We start from the raw sequence: 27,233 nt of genomic DNA on the forward strand, positions 1-27,233 counted from the left end.
GCACATAATACAGCTTGTCGCTTAACATGTTTACCGCTAAGCAGCTTTTATTACACTGACTTTTAAGGGAGCACGAGTGAACTAATATGAAGCCAATAGACGTATAATGGAACACATGTGGCACATAATACAGCTTATCGCTGAACGTGTTTACCGCTAAGCAGCTTTTATTACGCTGACTTTTTAAGGAAGCACGAATGAACTATTATGAAGCCAACAGACGTATAATGGAACACACGTGGCACATAATACAGCTTATCGCTGAACATGTTTATCGCTAAGCAGCTTTTATTACGCTGACTTTTATGGGAGCACGAGTGAACTAATATGAAGCCAATAGACGTATAAATGGAACACATGGGGCGCATAATACAGCTTATAGCTGAACATGTTTACCGCTAAACAGCTTTTATTATTCTGACTTTTTGAGGATGCACGAATGAACTATTATAAAGCCAATAGACGTATAATGGAACACATGGGGCGCATAATACAGCTTATCGCTGAACATGTTTACCGCTAAAGCAGCTGTTATATTTCGCTGACTTATTATAAGGGAGAACGAGTGAACTATTATGAAACCAATAGACGTATAATCGAACACATGTGGCGCATAATACGGCTTAGCGCTGAACATGTTTACCGCTAAGCAGCCTATTATACTACCATTGGGACTGTCTGCATAGCGGCTGTTAAAACCTTCACAAGATGCCTTATAACTGTTTAGAGGTTCACTAGTGTATCGAAATAACGACTTGGACTTTATAGTGGTTCACTTAAGTATCTTTATCAGATATATAACAGTTGTATGCTGCATATAAGAATTTTAACGGTTCACGTTGCTTTTTAACATTGACCGCCATTTTATTGTATATAACCTACAAAATTGAAATTGCTTTTCCAACATTTAAGGCTAACAATAAGGTTTTGTGCCTGAGTTCTTAACCTAAATCATTAGATTAGTACTTCCTATAACGTATTATTAACTTTTTATCTCATATTCTGTCCAAAGCACTGAAATAGTTTTTACACATAGCTTATGTATATCATTAATTTAAATAAATACTGATTATTTTCGTGGCGCACTGAAATTTTCTTAGATAATGTATATATATAATGTCAATAAACTTGCATTCCCAAACATCTTTTTCGCATTCATATATAAAAGATCATGTACAAACATTTAACTAAACACTTTAACAAAATGACTTATGGTGTCGTTGCGCTTAACGTTTTTGCTTCAATATAAATATGTTCACCTCTGCGTTCGTCGTCACTATAGGTACTAAATATAATAGCTGATTTTTAAGGCAGAGGTGTAAAAGTATGTTATTAATTATCTTTTATTCAGCCCAACGTTAATCTTTCCCGGTATTAGGGCGCACATGTGACATATTAGCTGAATAAAGGGTAACTGGTGGTCTCTTACCCAGTCAATATACACCTCTTATAACTCCTGTTACCCCTTATAATTCCGTTAAAATGCTGCTACAACGCTCTTAAGTAGCCATGTGAACTTAAGGCTGCCTAATTTGTGCCCATTTAAGAGTTATAAAAGCTGAAAAGACGCATATACAGCTCTTATGCAGCTTTTATATTCCAGCTTCAAGCGTATTCGTACTTCATTATGCGGCTGCTATACAGCTAATCTGTGCTACTTGGGTGGTGTGGATAAAAGTATTTTTTATCATTCTGAGCTTTAAATACAGTGTACACCTTTTTGTACAAAGTTAATAAATTATTATACATTATTTAGGTGCATGTGTGTGCAAGGGTTTCAGGTAGGAAATCTAGTTTTATTTACATTTCTTACGTTAAAATATAATTACATGTATTTTAAATAATACATATTAGGAAAAGTTTATAACAAATTTAAATATTAATATTTAAATGTTTTATACCGATTCAGAGTTTAGAAGTATATCTAGGAACCTTCCAAGAGTCCTTCATCACAGCTCCTCCGCTTGCCCAGCTGGTGGCAGAGCTGCGGGGACCCCACGATGTCGCCGAGGAACACGCTCAGCAGGTAGAAGTCCTTCGCCTGGTCTGACGAGCGCTTATAGTGACTGTGGAAAAAAAAGTAAATTTATTCTACGGGTCTTCTAAAAATATTCCATATAACCACCGTGAAATAAAATCGCAGTAAAAGGACGTGCTTAATAGGAACAGACCCGTTGAATGTCCAAAATAGAAAAAATTCGCTATGACAAAATTTCTTTTCCTGTATAGAGTGGGGCTCATTATAGGTAACTATAGAATTTTAAAGCTAAGTATTAATCTGTATACATACTTTACATCATTACCTATATCGTAATTTTGGGTAGGTACATTATTTACATACCGATTATTATGATACCGATACCGATGTGTGCTAAGCTCACATCTTTGAAATATTTAACGACGTGCATATCTCAACATTTACTAATTTCAATAAGAGAATTTCGAAACTAACAGCACTTACAATCTGACATCCTATGTACATTTCATTTTATGAACAAATATAATATATAAAATGCTTTTAAAATTGCTTGCCCAGGCAAACAATTTCTAGACAACCCAAATTCATTCACAAAGGAGTTGGGATAATGTTTACTGTGATTTAACTTACAATACTCTCCTAAACAACTGTACAGGTTCAGACCGCGCGAGGCTTTTGGCGGTCGGAGCCTGGGAAGCCGGTTACTGGCTACATGCCCATCCTTCGCCCAATACTGGTACTTTCTTGGATCCGGCCTCCCTTAGACTGGCGACTGGTTTGCGACTCGGGGTTTCGGTGTGTACGCCACACATATGCTCTTGTGGCACGGACGTGGACCGACTGGCACACCACGGATTATCTTGTCAAAAAAGTGCAGGCCGTTTTTCGAGACATGCGTCGCTTAATGACATAGTCCGTCGGTCTCTTGCCACCATCAATGTGCCTGCTCTTCTTGAGCCGACTGGCATTATCAGAGATGATGGCAAGAGGCCCGATGGAGTGTCCTTAGTTCCTTGGAGCTTGGGACGGATGTTGGTGTGGGATGCTACCTGCGTAGACACACTGGCACCGTCCCACCTCCAACGGACTACTGTAAAAGCGGGCGGAGCGGCGGAAAGCGCCGAAATTCTAAAACGTGACAAATATAAGAGCTTCGGTAGAGAGTACCATTTTGTACCATTTGGAGTTGAAACTTTAGGTCCATGGGGTCCCAGCGCGCATAAGTTGTTCGCAGAAATCGCGAAGCGTCTGGTTGACGTAACTGGTGACCAAAGAGCTGGCGGCTACCTCGCACAACGTATCAGCATTGCGATACAGCGAGGGCCGATTTTAGATTTAAGCTAGTTATTAATTTCGTTTAGTAGTACCACTGTATATATATTGTAAATAAAATTGTATGAAAGAAAATATATATATAAAAGTAAGTACCCAACTATTTTATAAAAGTAATACGGGAATCACGTATGTATTTGGCAAGTTGGATATTTTATATGTATCTGCCTAAGTTCTTATAAGTATAATGTATTATGGTCATTGTTACTACGCTATTAATTACTCGTACATAATTAATTAATAAGACAAAATAGGAACATACACGAATAACCTATTCAAACTAAACAGTATTACTCGTATGCATATAACTTAATACTAATTAATAAATACCAATGCATTACAGCAGAATAATTATTAGTAACAACCCTGTCTGGATGCTTTCAACCTGATACTACGTGAGTGTGTGAAAATAATTATTTTATATTTACGATGTTACTTAGTGATGTGATATGACTTTACAAACTTTGAACTACCTATATAGTACTGGACACTGTGTGACATAGGCTCATTAGCTAAATAGCTGCTTGCCTATAATTATATAATAATAATAATAATATTTCACGGTTTCATGTGGAAGGCTCACAGTAATGCATGCATGAACACGTATACTTGAGATTGCTCACATTCCGACCTAATACTCGGATCCCCTCATTGGTTGCAAATGTTCTAATATGAGAAAATGGGGTGAAATAATCGTTTAAGGCTGGAAACACTTCACGCGAAATCCTTTTACACAAATGGGAACCGGAAGAAATGAGTACACAAAAAAAGGTTTTACATAAACAAGGTACTTAAATCACATAACAGACAAATAATATTTCTAAGAAGGTTGTAAGGTTTCTTTTGAGAAGATGTCGCGTCACTTTATTGAAATGGCTGTGGCTGTGACTGACGGAAATGACGAAACTATGAGGGTTTCGTTTTTGCCATTTCGGCTACGGTACCCTAAAAATGAAGTCATTCTCTTCATTGTGGCTTGCTTGTTGCTTAAAAGACATTATTTAGATCTGTGTTTGTAATGGTGCGTAGGGTAGTTTAGCCGGTTTACCGGCCACCTCCGGTTCTCGGCCACTACGTAGTAAAACTGTAATAACATGACAACTTTACCGTATTTATTGAAAAAATGAGGGTAGTTGGATAAATTAAGTTGACATTGACATATCCTAAATTTGTTAGCTTGATAACGTTTTGATTGGCTCGTCAGTGCACCAAAGCAATTTAGCAAGTGTGGATGTTGGACAAATTTGTAAAAAAAATTGTGATTCAATATTTTTTCAAGGTAAGTAAAAATATTGTTTTCGTGGGTTTGAGGCCATGTTGATGTTAATGTGCATTGTGGATAAGTTGAATTTATGTTATTATGATTTTAATGTACGATTTTTTTTATATAAGTCAATTAAATTTGATGGTCGGGTAGCTAAATGCAATTTCGCAAAGATATTTAGCTCTCGGCCGCCCGGCCGAGAACAGGATTGAGGCACGTAATTTTTAATTGATTATCTTCCCTATTAAAAGACAGCCAACAAAATAAATATTACAAATAATACTTATTTGTATCCAAGTAATTCATGTAGTTAGTTCTCGGCCGCATGCTTATTAACAAATAATTGGTTAAAATCTGCTTTAAAATCTTTTGTATTTGGCGGCCAAGAACAGGATTATAAAAAGTTAGTTTTCGGCCTAGCTAACTTATGACGGCCGAGAAACAAGTAAAATTTATTTTGTTTTCGGCCCTTGAAAAATAAATAATTTTTACACTATTTTTATATTAACAAGATGCTTCAAAAAGAAGATGAGGTTTTGACTATCAGCGTCGAAGAATTTTCGTTATTTTTGATGTATTGTCTTCATGATCTTCCTAGCGTTGTCACGACTCATAGGAGCCTAGTTTTTACGAAAATGACTGCCATCTGACCTTCCACCTATGTGTCTATTGGAATTAATTCGATTTCTTCACGAAATTTTCCTTCACCGAAAAGAGAATGATAAATATTACTGGTGATAAGTAGTTACCGTAGCCTATGGATGCCTGTAACTTCAAGGGTGTTACCGACCCATAAAAACCTCCGGACTTACGCACGCTGCTATTAGTTAGGCTACAAAATGTCTTATTTTAATATTTTGAGTATGTTTTGGAAAACTCTTTACGAGATGTAGGTACCATAAAAGTTCCCATTACCGTTCCTTAATGTAATACATTGTACCATTGAATATTTGTTGTTTTATTCAAAAATAATTCCTATTGATAGTGAAATAAGAGTAATTTAAAAACATAAATAACAGCGGCCGACAACTAGTTAACAAGCGGCCGAGAACCAAAAAAAGTGTCTGAAAACCAGCTAAATTGCTACTTTTTCATATTTTTAATTATATAAAGAAAACGTTGTAATTAATAACGGATTTTGATACTAACATGGTAAGTGTATTATATTTCTAGTCAAAAAATCACAAAATGACAAAGATTGGTCGAATATATTGTTCATAAAATACATGTGAATTCGAAATTTTGCTTAACTGGCCGACAACCGGCTAAACTACCCTATATACAGAAACCATGTTTATTCTGTCCAGATAACTGTCGCTTTTCTTTACCACGTAAAAACTAAAAACTAGAACTTAGCACAAATGTGCAACGACTGGAATTGTACCGACCGAGATAAACAAATAGTTTAGCAGGCGAGCTATCCAAGAGTGAACCAACTTGGCTCTTAGTTAGAGTCGACTGTGTGAAGCTTTGAACAGTGAAAGTGGCTGGCGGATTATTGCATAAGACTCGCCACAAATGCAGTTCAACTAGCCGAGCAGTACTCGGATGGTTTGCTCATCTCATGTAAGAATGCAACGCTGAACTGGGTATGTAGGTGCAAAAGTAGGTCGTACACAACTACACATGGACGGTGTAATGGCTTTCGTTTACTTATTAATTTTTAATTAAGTTTGGCATAATACTGGAGGCTCCCAGACGAGGACTTGATCAAATTAAACGACGAAGCTCTCGAGTGGGTTAATTCTCTGGGGTTCGATTTATGATTTATCTGTATAGTTCGTTTTTTTTAGCATTAGAAAGAACTTGAAAGAAGGTAAGCGATCTTGACATGTCTTTTAATTGAAAAACGCTTTTTAAAAATCAGTAACTAATACTTATGAAAGCAGAACAATATAAATGATCGTATTAGATTCATAATTGTTACATATTTGCCGTAACTTATTTTTAAAATGTGTTTTTCAATTAAAATACACATCAAGATTGTTTACCTTATTTCTAATGCTAAAAAAAACGAACTACAGGTATCTGATACTTACTGTAAAATGCCATACGATTGTATAAAAATTGGCTAGAGTAATGTAAATTTAAATGGAATGACGCGCTAAAATAAATAAGCCATTAATGTGGTTGTATATCTAATGCCTAGTTCCGTAAACTTAGATAACTTTGGTTCACAGACCACAAATTACAACTATGTCCAAATTCAAGTCCATATAAAATTCGCATATGTACATATTAAAAAAAATGATGAGTATGTGTGTTATGAAAAAGTACTAGTACATATATCGAAACTCTAAAATAAATGTGACGAGTATCATTTCAAATACCTAGGCTTATAAATTAACGACTTTATTCAAATGCCACGTTTAGATATGCTATAAGTTAAAGTCAATTAACATTTCCTAATTACTTAAATTGAAGGTTAACTGAGTTATTCGCGATTCATTTATTGTGCAATATATATCAAATGTGCAATCGATTAGGCCAAACTAAACAGACAGGAATTTCGATGTTGCAAGCCTATTTAGTCGGTAGTAAGTAATATTTGTGTGATCAGAAGCATGGATATTTACTTCTTTTTTACCTTCTTTAAAAAGAGTTTAATAACGATATGTACTCTTGATACAAATATAACATATGTAAGTTACAAATACTTTATATTATTATTCTCTCTATTCATTTTTCTTCTTAAGTTAGGTTGTTTATAACATGAATATAAAAGTAAAATACAAAAGCACATAAAAAAACAATAAAAAATACATATAAACACATTAAAAAAAACCTAACCTAGGGTTCCGCCGGCAGCCGGGCAGGGCCCAAGCTGCCGGTGGTCAGAGCCGCAGAGTGAGGAATCGACGTAGGTACTATACGCGCCGTGTCCAATTGTCCGTGTCGTTATTATTATTATTAGAAACCTGTTTAAAAGTTTGTACAACTCGATGATTAGTAATGAAACTTGGTCTTTCTGTACAAACAATAATAACCGGTTAATCTGCGAATCAGGAAGTTTCCTAATTAACAGTTTCTTTTTGTTGGTCAGGCGAGATTCCACAAACCTTGGGTAGATTTCACAACACAACTACAGCCCTGTAATCATTATTAGTGTTTAGCATGACTGCTCGTTCACATGTCACGGCCATGCTACTGTGTTGAGGTGGCCATAATCAACAAGGACTTCTATTACCTATTGTGTATTTTGACATTATTTGTTGTTGAAATACACAATAATTATTAAGTTAAAAACGACTTTCCTTCAGTTTTTCATTTTAGTATTCACGAAGAAAATAGGAAACTAGATTTTGACTTAGGACAGTGCGCTATAACTATAGCCATGCAAGGCATTATGGAAGACACTAATTTATTAGGAAAAACAAGGTCTTACAATATTAAGGATGACTCACATTAGACCGGGCCGTTGCCGGGCCGAACGTGATCACCGATCAGCCGTCATAGCATGACATGTCGGACCCCCCGGCCCGGGTTCGGCCCGGTCTAGCGTGAGTCATCCTTTATTCCCATTAGCACCCATAGCACACGCATGCCTAATACACATGTACTATCGTTACATAACGAAGGTCGCTAATTATGTTTTCCGAATGCGTGGTGTAGCAGCCAACGACAGCGGGTGCGTGGCTCGGATGACCCGTGCCGTGTTGCGTAGCGTTACGTCGCCGTTGGCGGCCTACTTGTGTTAGGGCTGTCACTAATCATTTGTTACTCAGCTAGTCTATCTAGAATTTTCCATTCCTAATTAGTCTTACCACAAACGTGTAATACAAAGTGATAATGCAACTTTTTTAAGGCCAGCTTTATTGTCGTTAGTAGCTATGACTATGAGACAATAACAAGTCCGATGCGTGACGTGTTGTTAGTTAAACGAGTGCATGGTTTGACGAACAACCGTGTTGTGTAACGTTACGTAGACGTGTAATTAATACAATGCGGCTCTAATCAATGCTTTGTTACGTATTAAGTGGCCACTTTAGAGTTTTTGTTATTCCAAAACCATCTTAAAAATGTGTATTAGAATATATAGTAAATTTTTAGTCTATTTTATTACTTTTAATTTAATTATTTAGTTTATAGTTAATATTAAGTAATATATTTTTAGAATAAGTGTGATTAATATATCTGTAATTAACGTAATAAAAGACCTTTTGTATTTATGTACTTTAAGGCAAAAATACTTTTCCAATAAATATCACTTCTATTTTCATTATTTTTTTTACAATTTTAGCAAATTTACCTACGTAAAACGCATGTCGTTTCGAACATAACCTTCAATTGCTACACGCTCTAACACCACGTTTTTTCACGCTAATAGAATAAAGGTGATCGACAACCCTACAGCAACTCGAGTTCACTGGACACACTTTGCTGCATTCTTTAACGAACGGCAATTTAGCCAGTCGCTGGCCTGGATACACAGTTCGGACATGGCATTGAAATGCCCAATTTGCATGCAGTTTGGTAATTCTTAAAGCATGGTGCATAAAACAGCTGGGTCAAGGACGGACGCTTGGGGAAATTGTGTGTGTTCAACCCATGAAACATTTAGAGCCACTTGCACCATCCCAACCTGGGGTTAACCGGTTAAACGTGGAGTTACCATGGTTACCAGTACAATTTGACACTGAGTTAACGGTTTAACTGGTTAACCCCGGGTTAGTGGGTTTGATGAGTAAACCGCGAATTTTACCTAAACTTCTATTTCGTTTAGTTGGTGTACTGCCATCTCGCCGAAATATTTTTCGCCTAATTTCACTTCCCAACCAACTTATTGCAGTACTTTTAGTTGGCAAACCAATGCTTAGCGTATTATTATTTAGCATAATTTTTATTTGAACACAATTTTATTTAGCAGATGTTCATTTTACCATTACCACGATTTATTTAGAAAAATAGTTACTAAGCAAATGTTTTATTATATCTAACAATTTATTGTTAAATAACGTTTGCCCAAATTGAAATTTCGCATACTTTTTATTGGATCACAACTATATTTAGCATTTTTTTATGACCCGTAAAACGAAACTGCTCCCAGAGATAGGTAGGTTATGGTTTTTTTTTTTTTTATGACCCGTAAAACGAAACTGCTCCCAGAGATAGGTAGGTTATGGTTATTTTTTTTTATGACCCGTAAAACGAAACTGCTCCCAGAGATAGGTAGGTTAGGGTTATTTTTTTTTTTGATGACCCTAAATACGAAACTGCTCCCAGAGATAGGTCGGTTAGGGTTATTTTTTTTTGGTGACCCTAAAAACGAATCTGCTCCCAGAGATAGGTAGGTTAGGGTTATTTTTTTTTATGACCCGTAAAACGAAACTGCTCCCAGAGATAGGTAGGTTAGGGTTATTTTTTTTTGATGACCCTAAATACGAAACTGCTCCCAGAGATAGGTCGGTTAGGGTTATTTTTTTTTGGTGACCCTAAAAACGAATCTGCTCCCAGAGATAGGTAGGTTAGGGTTATTTTTTTTTGATGACCCTAAAAACGAATCTGCTCCCAGAGATAGGTAGGTTAGGGTTATTTTTTTTTTGGTGACCCTAAAAACGAATCTGCTCCCAGAGATAGGTAGGTTAGGGTTATTTTTTTTTATGACCCGTAAATCGAGACTGCTCCCAGAGATAGGTAGGTTAGGGTTATTTTTTTTATGACCCTAAAAACGAAACTGCTCTCAGGGATAGGTAGGTTATTCACAATATTAGGCGAAAAATAATTTATGCCTATCAATACATTTGACATAACAATAAAAGACATTTTGAAACATGACCAACTAAATATTTTGCCATACAATAATATTGTAAATAATCATTTGCGACATGTTATATATGCGAAACATTGGTCTGCCATCTGATAGTTTTGCCAAATGATACTATGGAAAAAATAGTTTGGGTAGTGATAATTTGCCATACAATTTTCGGCCACATATTAGTAAACCCGTTTAGTTTCTTAGTCTACAAGAAAATTAATGTGGTGGTGTTTTAATTAAATAAGTTAGTAACTAATATTGAAATTTGTTACTAGATGTTTGGGTTTGTTGATTTGCATTATAAAATTAGGCACATATGTATAAGTGCGGATAAATGTTCTAAGTGATGTTTTAGCCGATATTGCAATAAATTTTATAATGATAAATAGCTTCGAAGGCCAAGTCTAAAGGTGAGGAGCTTACTTTGAAGCCTCTTCAGCCTAACATCACACTTTGTTGTATTGTATGTCAAGGACAGGTGTGACTTATTATTATGACGCAAATGGTATTCATTATAATAGTTTAGCATTGACGACTATTAACGGGTTTGTCACCAAGTTGTGTTGTAACTTGTAACAGGTAATAATTTATAATAACAAATAGCAATTTAGGAAATATGAAAAAAATAAGACTAATTAACAATGATTTGACATCAGATTTGTGAATTATCAGAATGGTTTATAAACTTACACCAATTTAACGTTATGATGACGTCAAGCATTTACTAAATTAAGTAATAATTAAGTAACGGCTCGATTCGGAAAATAAATTAGATTTCTACTAGACTTCATCAAGTTACGATACGGATAAGTTAAAGATATTTGTAAGATAGATATGTCAAATTTGAGGTTTCCGCGATTCTGGAGGTTTGTCGAAATCGTTCCTCTTGAACGATTTCGACAAGTTATGACTTAGATACCCAAGTCACATCTAGTCGATATCTAATGTAGATCTAGTTGATCTCTAAATCGTCTCAAGATCTTGTGATTATCTCGAAATCCGAATAGGCCTGTAGTCACCTGAAGACGTCCGGCCAGTCCATCTGCGGCTTGGGGTCCCACTGCGCGCGCGCCGCGTAATGCGCGCACACGCGCTCGAACACGCACGCTCGCGCGCCGAATTCGCCCACTATGTACTTCTCCACCTCCGCCGCGTCGAACGGGTCGGTGTCAGCGGCCAGCTGCCGGCGATTGCGCGAGCGGTATGTGGCTGGAATGACAAAGACAAAGATTGAGCCACGGTGTTCTATGGACTGAGCGAAGGGTTCTTTTAGTACTTTAGAACGTGTTTGACTATTTGTTATGCAGCGCGACATCCTGATACAGGTGTCTTAATCGGAAGTCCTTATTAAATTATGTTAAACTTTGATTATTACATTCTAATTACCCTCTTGTTTCAGAGTAAGCGATTCCGACCAAGACTTAAAGCCGAACTTTAAAATTATCAACTTATCGTAAGAACAAAACGCAATAGATCGCACAATATTGGTAAGTCACAGACTAGTTAGTAAGTATTCGGTAAGTGATGAAAATGACTGGCAAGGTCTATCATACGTCAATGTATTAGGAAAGTGCATATCTAGCGATGCAAATACAGTATTAGGTGCAACGAGGATCAATTAGCATCCATCTATTTATTAACCTTCACATTGCGACACTGTACCAATGAAAAAAAAGTTTTTAAGGCTTAAACCACAAATCCAACTCCACTAGAATAGTTATGTTTACTCGTATTTACCGTATTTTAAAACATTTCCAAAAGAAACTTATAAGTTATTTGGGTGAATCAACTTTTTAGTAGTTACGTATCAGTAATTGCCGTGGTTACGTTTAGCTGTCCAGGGGAAAACCACTTCTAATATCTTTATTTTACGCTATTTAAATTTACCAAACGTGCATATTAGTGGTAGTTATACGTGATTTCTATAATGGGTCATCTACTAAGAATGTAGGTAAGTAGAACGTGGTACAGGTCAACATGTCTTTTAACAAACTGCTTCACTATTGTCCCTCGGACAATGGGGCAGAATAACAACACAAAAAAAGTTGATTCACCCATTGAAAAAACGTGGAAGAAAATATAATACCCAAAACAAACTTAACAAATGTAACAAGGAAATATCCAGGAAGGTACCGTAGTAAAAGGCAATTTTCACCAAAGGTAAGCTGAAATGCAATGACCTCAGTTTATCAAAATGGTTTTCTGCCTCGTTGAGCCTTGCCGAGTGGGCTAATTAAAACTTCACCATCCCTGCCTGAGACTGCTAAGTCCACTTTAGCTCTATCGAAAATTGTGACTTTGGTTATTTTAATTTAAAGTTGTAAGTATACGCGGCTATCACATCGTATTTTAGCGGCTTTATTTTACTTGGGCTTGCGAGCACTTATACCTAGGGTCTCGTTCAGAAACGTATTTTAATCAAATCAAAACAATTTGCAAAGCCCATGGTGCTGGGCTCTAGAAAAAACGAACGTATTTACTCGCGTAACCCTTAGGTTTTTCTAGACTACACGTAAAATTTTAATAATTAAAATGTTTAAAGTAGAATTTCCGAATAACCCAACTAAAATAAGTCGTTTTATGCGAAAGCAGGCTCCAGCCTGCTTGAAAACTCTGTTAGCGACGTATCGTACATAGGTAATTTAAAACACATTTTTTTTTAAGGTTATAATAATACATATGTGTAGATCATTACGAACTTTACCTCGAGTCGCATTCAAACTGGAAAAAACTCAACTTTATTTAATGATTATTTGACAATTCACACAGTGCGCCCCTATTATAATACCTATGTATTATGTAAGTATCAACTAGATGTGTACCTATGTCTTTGCACTGCGCGGAGAATGTCGAATCAATACCAATTAAAATAAGGGTTCCTTTTGTACATTTTTGGTACGGAACCCTAAAAAGAAAAGAACGACGGCCGCTTCTGGTTCATTCCGATCGCAAATTCTTATATTCCGTAAAACTGCAAATCCACTCAAGTTAGTGCTTGTTTATATCTTGTAATGTAATAGGTAAAACCGCTGTTGCACAATTGATCTGCCGTCTACCATTTCTTGAGATTATCTGACAATCTTGTATTTCCGTTAATACGAGTATCTATCATTTCCTGAGCCGCACATTTCTAGTCTTCGAAATATGGACGTTATAGACAATCAGCAGCAATTCTTACGTAGGTACAATGCACGTTTGGAGAACACAATTTGTGCATTAATTAATTAATTGTGGGTGTAACCTATATACCCATACACATATAACTACTTTGGTTATCTTCGTTATTTTCATTATGTATAGCCATAAATTAGTAATATATGCGTGTTGTATTAAAAAATAATCTTATTAAAGATTAGATGTGTAAAACCAAATTCTTAATGGGGTTATAGGAGTAGGTACAAAATACACAATATTCACAAAGACTTAGATGTACCTACATTCAGAACAGATTTATTTCTTGATTTTTAATATAAATAAATGCTATTAAAGATCAAGTTATTTAAATGATCAATTTGACTTCGCTAACTATGTTTTCACCACTAAAGTTAAATGGAAGCGTGTTAAATAAATGAGTTTAATAGTTTTAATCACTATCAGCAAAGTTTACAACGGAGGTCGGCGGAAACCAAGAATTATGGCTCTTGCAATTTATCGTCTCTCAAATTATCATCTTTAACAGCCTTTTAGAAACGTGGTAGACTAGATAAGATTACCCTATTATTGAAATATTTGAAATATATTTTACCTTAGTCATCATCATCATCATCATCTCAGCCATAAGACGTCCACTGCTGAACATAGGCCTCCCCCTTGGACCTCCATACGTGCCGGTGCATTTTACCTTAGTACTCAACTTTTATCTTGTAATCAATGCACATACATTAATACCTATTAAATCTCCACTAAAATATATGCTATACTTATATTGGTACCTATTGGTACAAAGCACCTTAACAAATAAAATTAATGTTACTTCAAATGTTAAAATTAATCTTTTTTTTTTTTTTTGGAAATATAATATATATTTAAATTAACACTATTAAATAAATATAAAACATTAAATTAGCTTAAAAATAATAATACAAACTATCTCTAAACTAAATAAACTTAAAATAAAACGCCTATAAATAAAAAACGTCCCCCAAGTCACTGCCGATGGGCAGTGTGCCCAGAAGGCTGGCCGCATTGCCACGTTGTATGGCAATACTAACGCGTTGAGCAAAATACAGGCCAGCCCTCTGGTCCCCTGCGGCATCTATAAGGCGCTCCGCTAAGGCCCTGTATATACGGCGCGCGCTTGGCCCCCACGGCCCCAGCGTTTCGACCCCAAACGCCTCAAAAATATAACTACTGCCAAGGGTGGCATATTTGCGGCGTTTGAGGTCTTCTGCCATGGACGCGGCATGACCAGCATCTCTGCTGGTGCCCGGAAGGTGGGACGGCGCGAGGGTGTCAACACATGTGGCATCCCAGACTAGAGGCCGTCCCATCTTCCAAGGCACCAACGTCATACCGTCGGGCCTCTTGCCATCGTCCCTAGCCAAACCGACGGGCTCGAGTATGGCCGGGACTTTGACGCTGACAAAGGCCCTTCGGATGACGTCGTTGATGCTGGCGTGTCTGGGTATGCGTCCGGCGCTTCTGCCGCAGGAAAGCCCATGATGTCCAAATTTGTCCACCATGGCACCACAACGGCAGTGATGGGGGACGTTTGTTACAGTCCCTATGCGCAAACAAGTCGCCAGTCTGAAGGTGGTGTTGTCCAATAGGGTCCCTATGGATGGAGAGGGTAGGGCTTGTAGCCACAGACCCGACTCCCACTCCGCAGTGGCAAGAAGACGAGCTCGGTCTGCCGTACTAGTTGACGTATCAACGAGATTATTCCGTACTAGACGGCAGAGCGGCTCGTCCCATTGCCTCTGCGAGCATGGATTGGCAGGTGGGTCCGTGTTGCTGCAGGTTAGTGACCAAACATTCTTGGCCTCGGTGCAATGTGCTGCCTCTATGGTCTCGAGAGAGCGAGATAAAATGCCTCCAATCAGGTTTTGAGCACTATGCACCGAGGACAAGAAGGCAGGCAGCGACACACTGGAAATTTTGCGGATACCCAGGCCACCGTGCCGAATAGGCAGAGAGCCTTTCTTCAAAACGTATGTTGAGAACAGATGACAGAGTATCCTGAATTAAGGAGTCAAGTTTTAAAAGTAGGGTGGGATGCTTCCAAAGGTGACTACAGCGGAGAACATAAGTAAATTTGGGTACGAACAGGCAATATCGAATGATGGAAAAGGCGGTATGCATATTAATTTTTAGTAGGCGTTCCGAAACAGAATTAAAATTTTGGATTTTGGCATTGACATATTCGTCGAAAGATTGATCTAAAATAGGGCAACCAAGAAGGTGAAGCTGATTGTCACTAATAATTTTGATTCCGGGGGCTATCATAGCAAAGCTGTCCTCTATAATTTTGCAATCGGAGGAAGGGTTCTGTTTATAATAAAATAAATTTATAAGTGATGAGTTTTATTAGGCTTAATGGCTCACAACAGACAATAATAATAATATAGATAATCACAAAATCGGGACGAACGGAGGGACCCGTTCGAATACGCTAACATTAATAAATAATCACGTTCGGAAACATCTCCCTTTCTCAAAACAAGATACAACATAGTCTCTTAGATGACGTGGCTGTGTCTTAGCCCGCCCACTGCGGCGCACGGCCTCTTCAGGTTCCATCGGTGGATGTTGTTCTCTGATTGGTGGCTGAACCACTAGAGGGTTAGTATTCTGGTTCTCGTCCACTAATTCAAAGCCAGTAAACTCTGGTTCTCTATCGTGCAGTGGTTGGTGATCTGGGACCTGTGTCTGACTAGGGTGACCACCATCTATAATGTCCCCACTGTAAGGCTTTATGTGAACTCTACTTCTTCTGTATGCTTTATCATTTACATGTACTATGTACGATCTTTTATCTAGTTTCTTCGTGATGATACCAAAACTCCATCTCTTATCAATCTCGGGCTGAAGTTGAGTAACAACACTTGTCCTACCTATAACTCTGGCAGCTCAGCACATCTTTTATCACATTCTCGTTTTATCTTCTCTTTTCTTTCTTTTATTTTAACTGGAATACCAGGAATTATGTTTGGCTTTAAATGTCTTAACAGGCAAGGAAGTCCAGAACGTGTTCTTCTAGAAAATAATTTCTGAGAGGGACTGGTATTGTCCATTTCTATAGGAACATTACGCTGATGAAGTAAACTGTACCATAAATCTTCTTTGGTTTCTAGGCTGTTAAGTACTAGCTTCTTTGCAATTTTCACAGTAGCTTCGGCTTTTCCATTTGACTCTGCATGATGTGGTGATGATGTTACATGCTCGAAATTCCACTTATCTGCAAACTTCTTAAATGACTCATTGGCAAAATTAGTTGCATTGTCTGTGCATACTCTCTGAGGAACACCATGTCGAGCAAAGTTTTTCTTACAGATGGATATGATTTCGTTAGCTGATAAATTAGAAATTTTGTCTAATTCGAAAAAATCTGAGTAATGATCTATAGTGACCAAAAACTTTAGATCTCCCACACTAAACACATCCATGGATACATATTGGAAAGGGTAAGCCGGTATGTCATGACACATTAGAGGCAGTTTTTGTTGTGACGGAGCATGTGCCATACAAAATGTACATTTCTCAACATATTTTTTTATTTCACCCGACATTCCAGGCCAGAAAATGTTTCCCTTTGCTAAACGAAGGGTACTAGCCACTCCGTTGTGACTGACATGAACTCTTTGCATCATCTCTGCTCTTAACGCTTCTGGAATCAAAACTTGGTTATTTCTGAAGATGAGCCCATCTGATGTGGACAGTTCATGTTTAAATTTGTAAAAAATCTTGACCTCTGCTGGCATGTCTGATATGTATCTGGGGAATCCGTTAATAATATATTCACTTAACTGTAGGCAAAGTGTGTCTTTTATGGACTCTTCTTTGATTTTTTCTAAGAGTTTATCTGTGATCTTTAAATATTTTAAACTTGAAATTTTGCTTATCAGTTTATAAACTTTTTTTTCCTTGATTTTATTTTCCAGATCATAAGTGTCACATACCTCTGATACTGGAGCTCTGGATAGGGCATCTGCTACAACATTTTCTTTTCCTTGAATGAATTGTAACTGTACATTATATTTTTGTAGTGTGAGTAGCATCATTTGTAGTCTTTTTGGAGCTTCAATCAGTGGTTTATTTGCAATATTAATTAATGGTCTGTGATCTGTCTTGACAATAATTCTACTATTGCCCGCTACATATTGATTAAACCGGATGCACGCAAACACCACTGCTAACATTTCTTTCTCTATTTGAGCATATTTCTTTTCTGTCTTTGTCAAACATCTAGATGCAAAAGCTATTACCTGATTGTTCTGATACATTGCAGCACCCAAGCCATATTCACTGGCATCACATTCTAAAACCACTTCTTTATTTAGATCAAAATACTGCAATGTAGGTAAATCACTAACTTTCTTTTTTAACATATTAAATTCTTTATCTTCTGCTTCAGACCAGACAAAATCCACATCTTTTCTCGTTAGCCTCCTAAGATGCGTAGCTTGAATACTGAGATTATTTATGAACCTGCCAAGGTATCCAACCATTCCCAGAAAACGTAAAACATCCTTACTAGATGTTGGAGTAGGCATGTTATTAATAGCCTCTACCTTAGATTTGTCTACCTTTAGACCTTCGTTGGTTAACATATGTCCATAAAATTTCACTGATGTTCTTAGCAGATTGACTTTGTCTTTATTCAACTTACAATTTATTTCTCTTAACCTTATTAGTAATTTTTCAAATTTAATATTATGATCCAACACGGCATCTTCAACTGTCTCTCCAACTCCATAAATTAAAATATCATCAGCTATAATCTCAATGCCTTTTAGATCCTTAAGGAGACTGGTGAGTTGTTGCTGGAAGATCTCAGGCGATGAACAGAGCCCGAACGGGAGACGGAGCCACCTGTAACGACCAAACGGAGTCCAAAATGTAGTCAGTTTACTACTGTTCTCAGTAAGACGGCACTGCCAGAATCCTTTCTTAGCATCTACAGTGCTGAAAACCTTTGCTTTACTGAGCTCAGGCAACATCTCATCTAGAGTAGTGAATTGGAAGTTTGGTCTCTTTAAAGCTTTGTTTAATGGAATAGGGTCTAAACATAATCTGAATTTTGAATCACGACTAACAATCAATATGTTATTTACCCAATCTGTGTGCTGCGTCTCCTTTACTATGATGCCATCAGCTTCTAGTTGTTCCAGTTCCATTCTTAATTTTTCTTTTAGTGCAACTGGGACTCGACGTGCAGGCTGAATCCGGGCCGGAACTGATTCATCCAGCTCTAATGACACTTCACCTGGGAGGCTGCCATAACCCTCAAAGACATCTTCATATTGTTTCATTATTTGCTCTGCTTTAGAACGATCCAGCTCTGTTGATACTTCATCACAGTATTGAATAAAGCCCAGAGCTACACAAGCTTTCTCTGATAAAAGCGGTTCATGTTTTACATTAACAATGTGAAAGTTTAATTTATAATCCTTATTCTTTCTGGTGACTATGAAGGATGCACTTCCATAATTAATGATGGGAGAGCCGTTAAAAGCTTTCAGCTTTTTTACTGGTGGAGTCAAAGCCAATAAATCCTTTTGACCCGTTAACTTTTTATAATATTCTGCTCCCATCACACAAACTGCAGCTCCTGTGTCCAAAGCACAGTATATTTTCTGTTTTTTCTCACCAATATGGAACAACAGTGGTGCCTCAGCATGACCTGACTCTTCATTGTGCCTCACCTCCGCTATGATTACACTGTCATCCGAGTCTTCTTGTAATTCTTTTACCGTTCCCCGCTTCTTACAAACCCTTTTAAAATGGTTTCGGCCCCCACATTCTTCACAACGCTGTCCCCAGGCTGGGCATACTTTCTTTTGATATACATGAACACCTCCACAGAATTTACACTTTTTAGGTGTGTCCTTATCCAGCTTTAGCTTTTTTTTGATAATCTTGTTGACCTCTTCAGATTTTTTTAGATCTGCAACTTGTGCAGCAGCACCCTCAGAAGCACGACAGATATTGATGGCTGTTTCTAAAGTTAGATCTTGCTTTTTTAGCAACTCTTTTATCACTTCACCATCTTTTATTCCCACCACAATTCTGTCTCTTAAAATCTCTTCCTCAAACTCTTTATAATCGCATCTTTTAGCCAATTTCTTCAGAGCCAGTAAATACTCGTCAAAGCTTTCTTCATTCTGGTTTTTGATATTGAACAAGTACCTCGAGTATATTACATTTGTTTTTTGAAATATGACCTTTTCCATTTTTGCTAATATTTCATTTTGACTCTTCTTCTCTATCTCAGACAAGCCAAAATCCATATATTTTTTCATGGCTTTGCTACCGATTGCGCTGAGGAGAAGGCCGGCTTTTGTTTCATCTTTTTCGGTACTCCAAGTATTCATTCCGGTAGCAAGGCAATAATCTTCCCAGCGGCTCTTGAAAAAGGTAAGATTTTCATAAGGATCGCCATCATCTACTTCTAAAGGTTGTGGCCAGGGCACGGACACGCGGCTTTTAACATCTGGCGATGTGACATTTTTTACTTGCTCTTGTAGCATGAGCATTTGTTGCTGCATCACGGCTACCAATTGAGACTGCTGCTCAAGAAGTTTCTTATATTCTTCTGCTTCCATTTTTATTTACCACTTCTACACCATGTTTATAATAAAATATATTTATAAGTGATGAGTTTTATTAGGCTTAATGGCTCACAACAGACAATAATAATAATATAGATAATCACAAAATCGGGACGAACGGAGGGACCCGTTCGAATACGCTAACATTAATAAATAATCACGTTCGGAAACAGGTTCAAAATAAAAAGTTCGCATTTCGAAAAGTTCAGAGTTAGGCCGATTGATTTTAACTCTGATGTTAGTTTTTTAACTTTATTAACTTATTAATATCTGGGAGACCGCGCTTTGCTCGGAAAACATATAAAAACTCAAAAATGCTCGTTTTCCCAGAGATAGGAACTAGCTAGATCGATTTATCGCCCCCGAAAACCCCCATATAGCACATTTCATCGAAATCGTTAGAGCCGTTTCCGAATAAACAAGAATTGCTCGTTTAAAGGTATTCAATATTTAAACTTTGATAAGCTATTCAAATATTTCGTTATATCACGAACTGTATTGGTATTGTAGCAATTTTACTGTTTTTGATGGAACCATTATTATGGAGAGAACGTAACAGTAACTATATATTTATTTCAAATACAAATACGTAAGTTTAAAATAGTCAGCTAAACATAAAAAGCTGCATTACGAGCGTAACATCTTGCTATTCAAGAATAGTTAATTGACATGCACTAAATTCACAGTTAAGTTATTATGCCTTGCATAAGACTAATAATGATAAGGTTGGTATGTTATGCTATCTCGATTGATTTGCATAGTATTCATACTTTGCCAATTGCATAAATGTATAAGTGAACTATAGGTAGAGACGAGTAAATATAAAGCATTGCATATCGGCACAAAATAGATAATTTAATAGATAATTTACAACTGTATAAAATACTTTTACCTACCACATTGTATGTAAACCTGTTTATGTGCAATAAAGTGACATACATACATAAATACATTCATACATACATACATTTTACCACACTGCATTATAACCGGCTCAAAATGCTACATGCTATACCTAAAAATGCAATACTTAGGTTCTTTAAAGTTAAACCATGTACTAAGTATTTACAACGCATTCAAATATCGGAGGAACGGAGGCTTTCGCACTATGGCAATATTGTTATAAATATATGTCGGCTGTACTTGATACTACATAGATTGTTATTATAATTACTTATAAAGTTTATTTATTTATGTAATGTAGTTTTATACAAATTATAGATTTGATTACATTACAAACCTATTTATTTCAAGTGAAGTTATTATTATTTTTTAATTGAAGAGTTTCATTCACTCGTCTTTAGTAAGCACATAAATAATAAATACACAGCTAGTACTCGAAGTATGAACGCATTGTAAGTGCGATATGAATGCAATTAGAAATGGGTTATACAAGAAGTCCTTGATGGTGATGAAACCAGTATGTCCAGTTCTGGACGTTGTGGTTTATGTTTGAGTAATGAGGCGCCTGACATGTGCTATCAGTTGATAGATAGTGATACATAACACTGTACGGTTATTACCAAGTTGTACGATGATTATCCTGTTGGAATAAGTATTTCTTGTAGCTTGTAGAATACTTCTACAAGTATACGAGCTAATTAAAAAAATATTCCCCAATTTAACACATTGTTGAACCATATAGGACTCTACATATATCATTTGCAATTTGCAATTAAATCAAAGAGTGTCGTTTAACGATTGTTTTCCTGTTTTCTCTAACCTCTTACGTTAAATTTAAATTATAAATATTTTATGATAATAGTAAATACATATTATGCATAAGTACTAGTGATGTAACGATACCGATACCGATACGATATATCGGCCGATATAATCGGCAGGCCGATATATCGGCATCGCCGATTTAAATACTCCCGATATCATAACAAAATGTAAACAACCCAAAGTAAGGTATTTTATTGGGCAAGAATATTCTTCACCTCAATTTTAACTTGATGTGTCAAAACTTACGTAAGTTTTACTACGATATATTGCTTACTCAACGTAACAGTGAAGCTGCTATAATCGTGCTATTTTGCTAATAGGAATATATTTTTCTTTATTTTTATTTTTCCGTTTTTCACACTTCTTAAAATCGAGTGTCTATTAAACATAAGTATGATTTATGCGTATAAAGAATATAATTCTTTATTTATTTGATTGATTAACTAACTACCAGGCTATCGATATCGGTATCGGTATCGGTATCGCCGATTATTTACTTTAAATATCGGTATCGGTATCGTATCGGCTAAATCATGTATCGTTACAACCCTAATAAGTACCTGCCTACATACGATCGAAAAACTTAACCCTCCATCAGCAGTCGGGTAAAAAACAACATGGGTAATAATTTACACCAAGGCTATACCTTCCTACGTACTTTGAAATATGTACCTACTTATTTAATACTTTTTACCCAACTATTTTGTCGTCAATTAGAGTAAAAAACCGCTTTGTAAATAAGTACCTAGAAATAAACATTACAACACGCTATTGTCTCCTACAGTATTTCTTAGAGTTGAACTTTGAATGAAATTAAAAGTAAAGTGGCGATGTTGCGATAGTTAAATGAAACAGAAAGTAGTTGAGTAACAAACTTACATTTTATACATATTTTTGGTGCTATCGACACCGCATAAATTTCAAGTAATATAGGTTTTACAATTATAATTCCGTATAATGCCTATTTGTTTGTCATGTCAATCCTATTATCCTATATGGGCAATTATTGCATACCTATTGAGGCGTATTCTGATTGTAATAACATGTTATGAATTTGATCTGGATGTGTTATGGATATGATCTGTCAGTGTCAAAGATGACATTTCTTCAACCAGAAACGTTTTGCCGTACTCGATATACCTATTCACAGTGTTCGCTCCTAGCAAAACTGTACCAGCGGGCGCAGCATGGTTCCATTTTTAGGGTTCCGTACCCAAAGGGTAAAACGGGACCCTATTACTAAGACTTCGCTGTCCGTCCGTCCGTCCGTCCGTCCGTCCGTCCGTCCGTCCGTCCGTCCGTCCGTCCGTCCGTCCGTCCGTCCGTCCGTCCGTCCGTCTGTCACCAGGCTGTATCTCACGAACCGTGATAGCTAGACAGTTGAAATTTTCACAGATGATGTATTTCTGTTGCCGCTATAACAACAAATACTAAAAACAGAATAAAATAAAGATTTAAATGGGGCTCCCATACAACAAACGTGATTTTTGACCAAAGTTAAGCAACGTCGGGAGTGGTCAGTATTTGGATGGGTGACCGTTTTTTTTTTTGCTTTTTTTTTGTTTTTTTTTTGCATTACGGTACGGAACCCTTTGTGCGCGAGTCCGACTCGCACTTGCCCGGTTTTTTATCCAGTCACTATGCCCGTCACTTTCGCACTTACATACTTGTTAGAACGTGACAGGCATGGTGACAAGCGATAAAAATGCGACCGTGCTACCGCCGCAGGTGAAATAGTTTATGATAATACCTACACTTCAACAGAAATGTAATCCTTAGACGCATATCAGAAACATGGATAGGTGGATGTGTAATATATTCCACGCGCAGTAAAACAAATACCATCAAAATGCTTCGTTACGTAGGTAGGTAGCATATATTTTTTGCAGAAGTATATTTCTATCTTATACAATTTTGTTAAACAGTTGGATTTTAAGTATTTGTACCATATTTATTGTACCAACCTGGACTTAGAGAATATGAGAGTTTCTTCAAAAAGTTGGTGAGTCGCACACTCAAAATGATGACTGGAAAACCCACTAACTGCACCGGCAGTTCAAACGCCGCGTCTTGACTGTTTACATCACCGCAACAACTTAACAATATCACTAGTAGGCCAGCGGTGTATAATATTTTATTCCACTCCATTGCAGACAAGTATTAAATCAAGAAGAAAACGACAACTACCTAACTCAACCGAAGATGTTAACTGCTAATTTGTAGTCAACAGTTTCACAACACTTCGAATGTCTATTGTTGAAGTGTCACATGCATCAACAAAACGCACTAATATTTGAATTTTAACAAGTATCGTTCGAAATTTGAATTTTTACGCTCCCACGAAAGAGGTCCGCTCCCGTTGTAACCCTTTTCTATTTTCGCGCGTGAAAGCCGATGCAGTGTGCCAAACTAACTCGTAGTACGGCTCGGATTGTACTGGAATACGTGACAGCGTAACACCTTTCCCGCCGGTCTTTATGTTGGTCAATCGAAATCTTATGTCATAATGCCGGTTGATCCCCATTACGGCTACGTTTCGTAAAAAAATATTGTAAATAAACTGCGTGCTCTACTCTACTCTAAGCAAGTAAGTACGTATTCTATGTGCAATGGTTTGTGTTTTATGACTTCCTAGCAATTTTTGAAAAAGTATTTTTAATGTTCTAGTTCGGTATTGTTTGGAAATTTTACGTAAACGAGTATGTTTCTTTTTTGTATTACTTCTACGTGTCTTACCTGGATTTAAGGCGTAAGATAATTTCTTAACGAAATTTGTAAGTCTCACGGCCATAATAATAAATGGGAATCCCACTAATTGCACTGGTAACTCAAATCCCGCTTCTTGTCCAGAACCTTCAAGAACGAATTGGAACACCAAAAAGGATATCACTGTCCAAACATACCACAATTTAAGCAATTTCATGTTTTACGATTATAAAGGTGATTCTAAAGTGGAAACTGGCACAGAAATAGAAATTATATTTTAAAATACAGATCACGATTGTCTCTTGTTTCCATCTGAAAAATTTAGCACACACGGTTTAGAAACACATCGACCTTAGCTCGGAATCTACGTGGAACTGACCGTGTCCAATCACCCAAGACCAACAAGATGTACAAATTTCGAAACGTAATGATTAACATTAAGAAGGCTACTATTTAATCACCTGTCGTGACACAAGGTTAAATGCTTTACATTTAAAATGTTGAATGTTTACGTGTTTGCGCGCAAGCTGTCATAAAGATCACTGCGCTTTACTGAGAAGCATCATAGAGCTGATGTATCTCCCCGCTTACGTCCCTAATTACCTGTGTGAGCAACATGTAATTATTCGGCGTTTGAAATTTTGTTTAATTGGTTTTTTATCCGTTAACATAACACGAAACTGACCTGCACAACACAAATGGTTATTAACCCGTCACGTCATATTTTAAGGTTTAAAAGTAGGTATACAACATTGTGCACAATGGCCGTTACGCAATTTCAAGAGATGGTGTATTGATTTATCGGAACTCAAAACAAATTATTGATAGCACAGTCCACAACACAGCACAATTCGGTTTTAGAATATCCAAGCTCAAGGTCATATTGTTTCGTAGGTAACTAAAATAAAATATGAAATAAAATCTGAATTGAAAAGAAAAGTACAGTAAATTGAATTTTCTAGAACCTTGGCCTTCGTATAAAATTGTTTCAAAAAGGTCCATAATTGGGGTATTAGGGACCTCTGCCGGCCCTTTAGGGTCATGTACGAAGTTAAGGAGCTCGCCTGCGATGTAAATGCTCAATTAGAAAGATCTTTCTCGGAGCTCAAGAGAATCTACTTACACGTTCTGAATTCTCGAGTTCGTTTTTTAGAAACAAGAGCGAAGTATAATAATGTAATTGTAAATAAGATGAGAATTTCATTAAAAGTACATTATTATGCTCGTTTTGTGTTATACGAGTAATATATATTTGATCCGTGTTCTGTGACTCAGTTTGTTTCCCAATTATTTATATAGAAGTATAGGAAATGAAACTGATGCCTAATTCAACAGTTTTTAGTTTGCAGTTTTGTGGAGCTATAATAAATAAATATACAAATATATACTATTTGTAAAATGTTACGTTACCTATCTGTCAAATATTGCTAACAAAATCTAGCATGTTTATTTAAATTATTTGCCATTTCTATTGAACTCCACTTTATACACAATACACAAATATGACTTTGACGTGTCTCAAATCGATCAAGTAATGGGATTAAATTGCAGGAAATAAGCGTATAGTAGCCATTGTGTCACGTCACGTAGCTTTTGATTTATATGGGTCGAGGGTGGCGTGACGTCATCACAGGCTGTGACAAGAATAGCTGACACTACACGTAAGATGGCGGTCTTGGTTATGTACAAAAACTAAATAAAAATACTCATTTTCGTACAAATAATATTGTATTGATTATTGGAGAAACTTTTACTTAATATACTACTGCTCAGGGATTTAATATAAGTACATAATTATAATTTATTTTTTGAATTAAACTTGTCATCTATATAGAGTAGGTACCAAGCTATTGCTCGAACAGACAACATTAATTACCTATTCTATAATTAATTATAATACCTACATATAACCTACTAATAATTAATTAGTTTTTCAAAATACTGTTAATTTTACGATTCTTAACATTTTAAGAATTTTCCTCGCTGTATTAGGTTAAGCGGCTAATATAATTGTTTGTATGATGATTCCTAGAAGTTGCTAAACACTCATCGCCATCTTCAACTTTAACCCTACACTAACAAATTTTTACTTACAAATTTATTTTTTGAATTAAACTTGTCATCTATATAGAGTAGGTACCAAGCTATTGCTCGAACAGACAACATTAATTACCTATTCTATAATTAATTATAATACCTACATATAACCTACTAATAATTAATTAGTTTTTCAAAATACTGTTAATTTTACGATTCTTAACATTTTAAGAATTTTCCTCGCTGTATTAGGTTAAGCGGCTAATATAATTGTTTGTATGATGATTCCTAGAAGTTGCTAGTAGGTATATTGTATACTTATACATGTCCACCCAAAAATCCTTTCGAAGACAAGCTCTTGAACACCACGTTGACAGCTAAGTAGTATCCATATAACGGAACTATTGTATTTATGAGAATCCTTTAAAGAGTTGTTTCCTAAGAAAAACCTATATATTTGTAATTATATTTTATTTATAATTGTTTATGGTTTATTTTTATTGCTTATCGCATCCTGTAAGTATGTTAAATGCATCTCTTCCTACGTGCAAAAATTCCCTCATGGCCAAAAATAAAGTTGCTAAAGATATGGTTGAGTTTTCAGTTGTTTGTAGAAAACCCTAGCAGTCTAAATGGGAATTATTTTGTTAAATATACAGGTGG

General features: G+C 36.4%; 2 protein-coding genes across 3 annotated transcripts; both read right to left on the reverse strand.

Moving 5' to 3' along the window:
- Nucleotides 1-1,909: 1,909 nt before the first annotated feature.
- LOC134796203 (uncharacterized) lies at nt 1,910-25,224 on the reverse strand. Of its 2 annotated transcripts, none has more exons than XM_063768235.1 (3): nt 24,564-25,224; nt 11,349-11,538; nt 1,910-2,066 (listed from the first exon to the last, which is right to left on the reverse strand). In XM_063768235.1, exons 1-3 carry the CDS (start codon nt 24,748-24,750, stop codon nt 1,925-1,927), a joined length of 519 nt encoding a protein of 172 aa, XP_063624305.1. In that variant the 5' UTR covers nt 24,751-25,224; the 3' UTR covers nt 1,910-1,924. The 2 variants fall into 2 exon arrangements, with proteins under 2 accessions (XP_063624305.1, XP_063624314.1); XM_063768244.1 differs by lacking the exon at nt 24,564-25,224 and adding an exon at nt 23,792-24,446.
- Nucleotides 18,229-20,124, reverse strand: LOC134795299 (uncharacterized). Its single transcript, XM_063767114.1, has 2 exons — nt 18,603-20,124; nt 18,229-18,360 (listed from the first exon to the last, which is right to left on the reverse strand). The coding sequence occupies exons 1-2, from the start codon at nt 20,091-20,093 to the stop codon at nt 18,322-18,324; spliced, it is 1,530 nt and encodes a 509-aa protein (XP_063623184.1). The 5' UTR covers nt 20,094-20,124; the 3' UTR covers nt 18,229-18,321.
- Nucleotides 25,225-27,233: the final 2,009 nt, after the last annotated feature.

The sequence above is a fragment of the Cydia splendana genome, chromosome 1 (genome assembly GCF_910591565.1).
Source record: "Cydia splendana chromosome 1, ilCydSple1.2, whole genome shotgun sequence".
Classification (NCBI taxonomy): Eukaryota; Metazoa; Arthropoda; class Insecta; order Lepidoptera; family Tortricidae; genus Cydia; species Cydia splendana.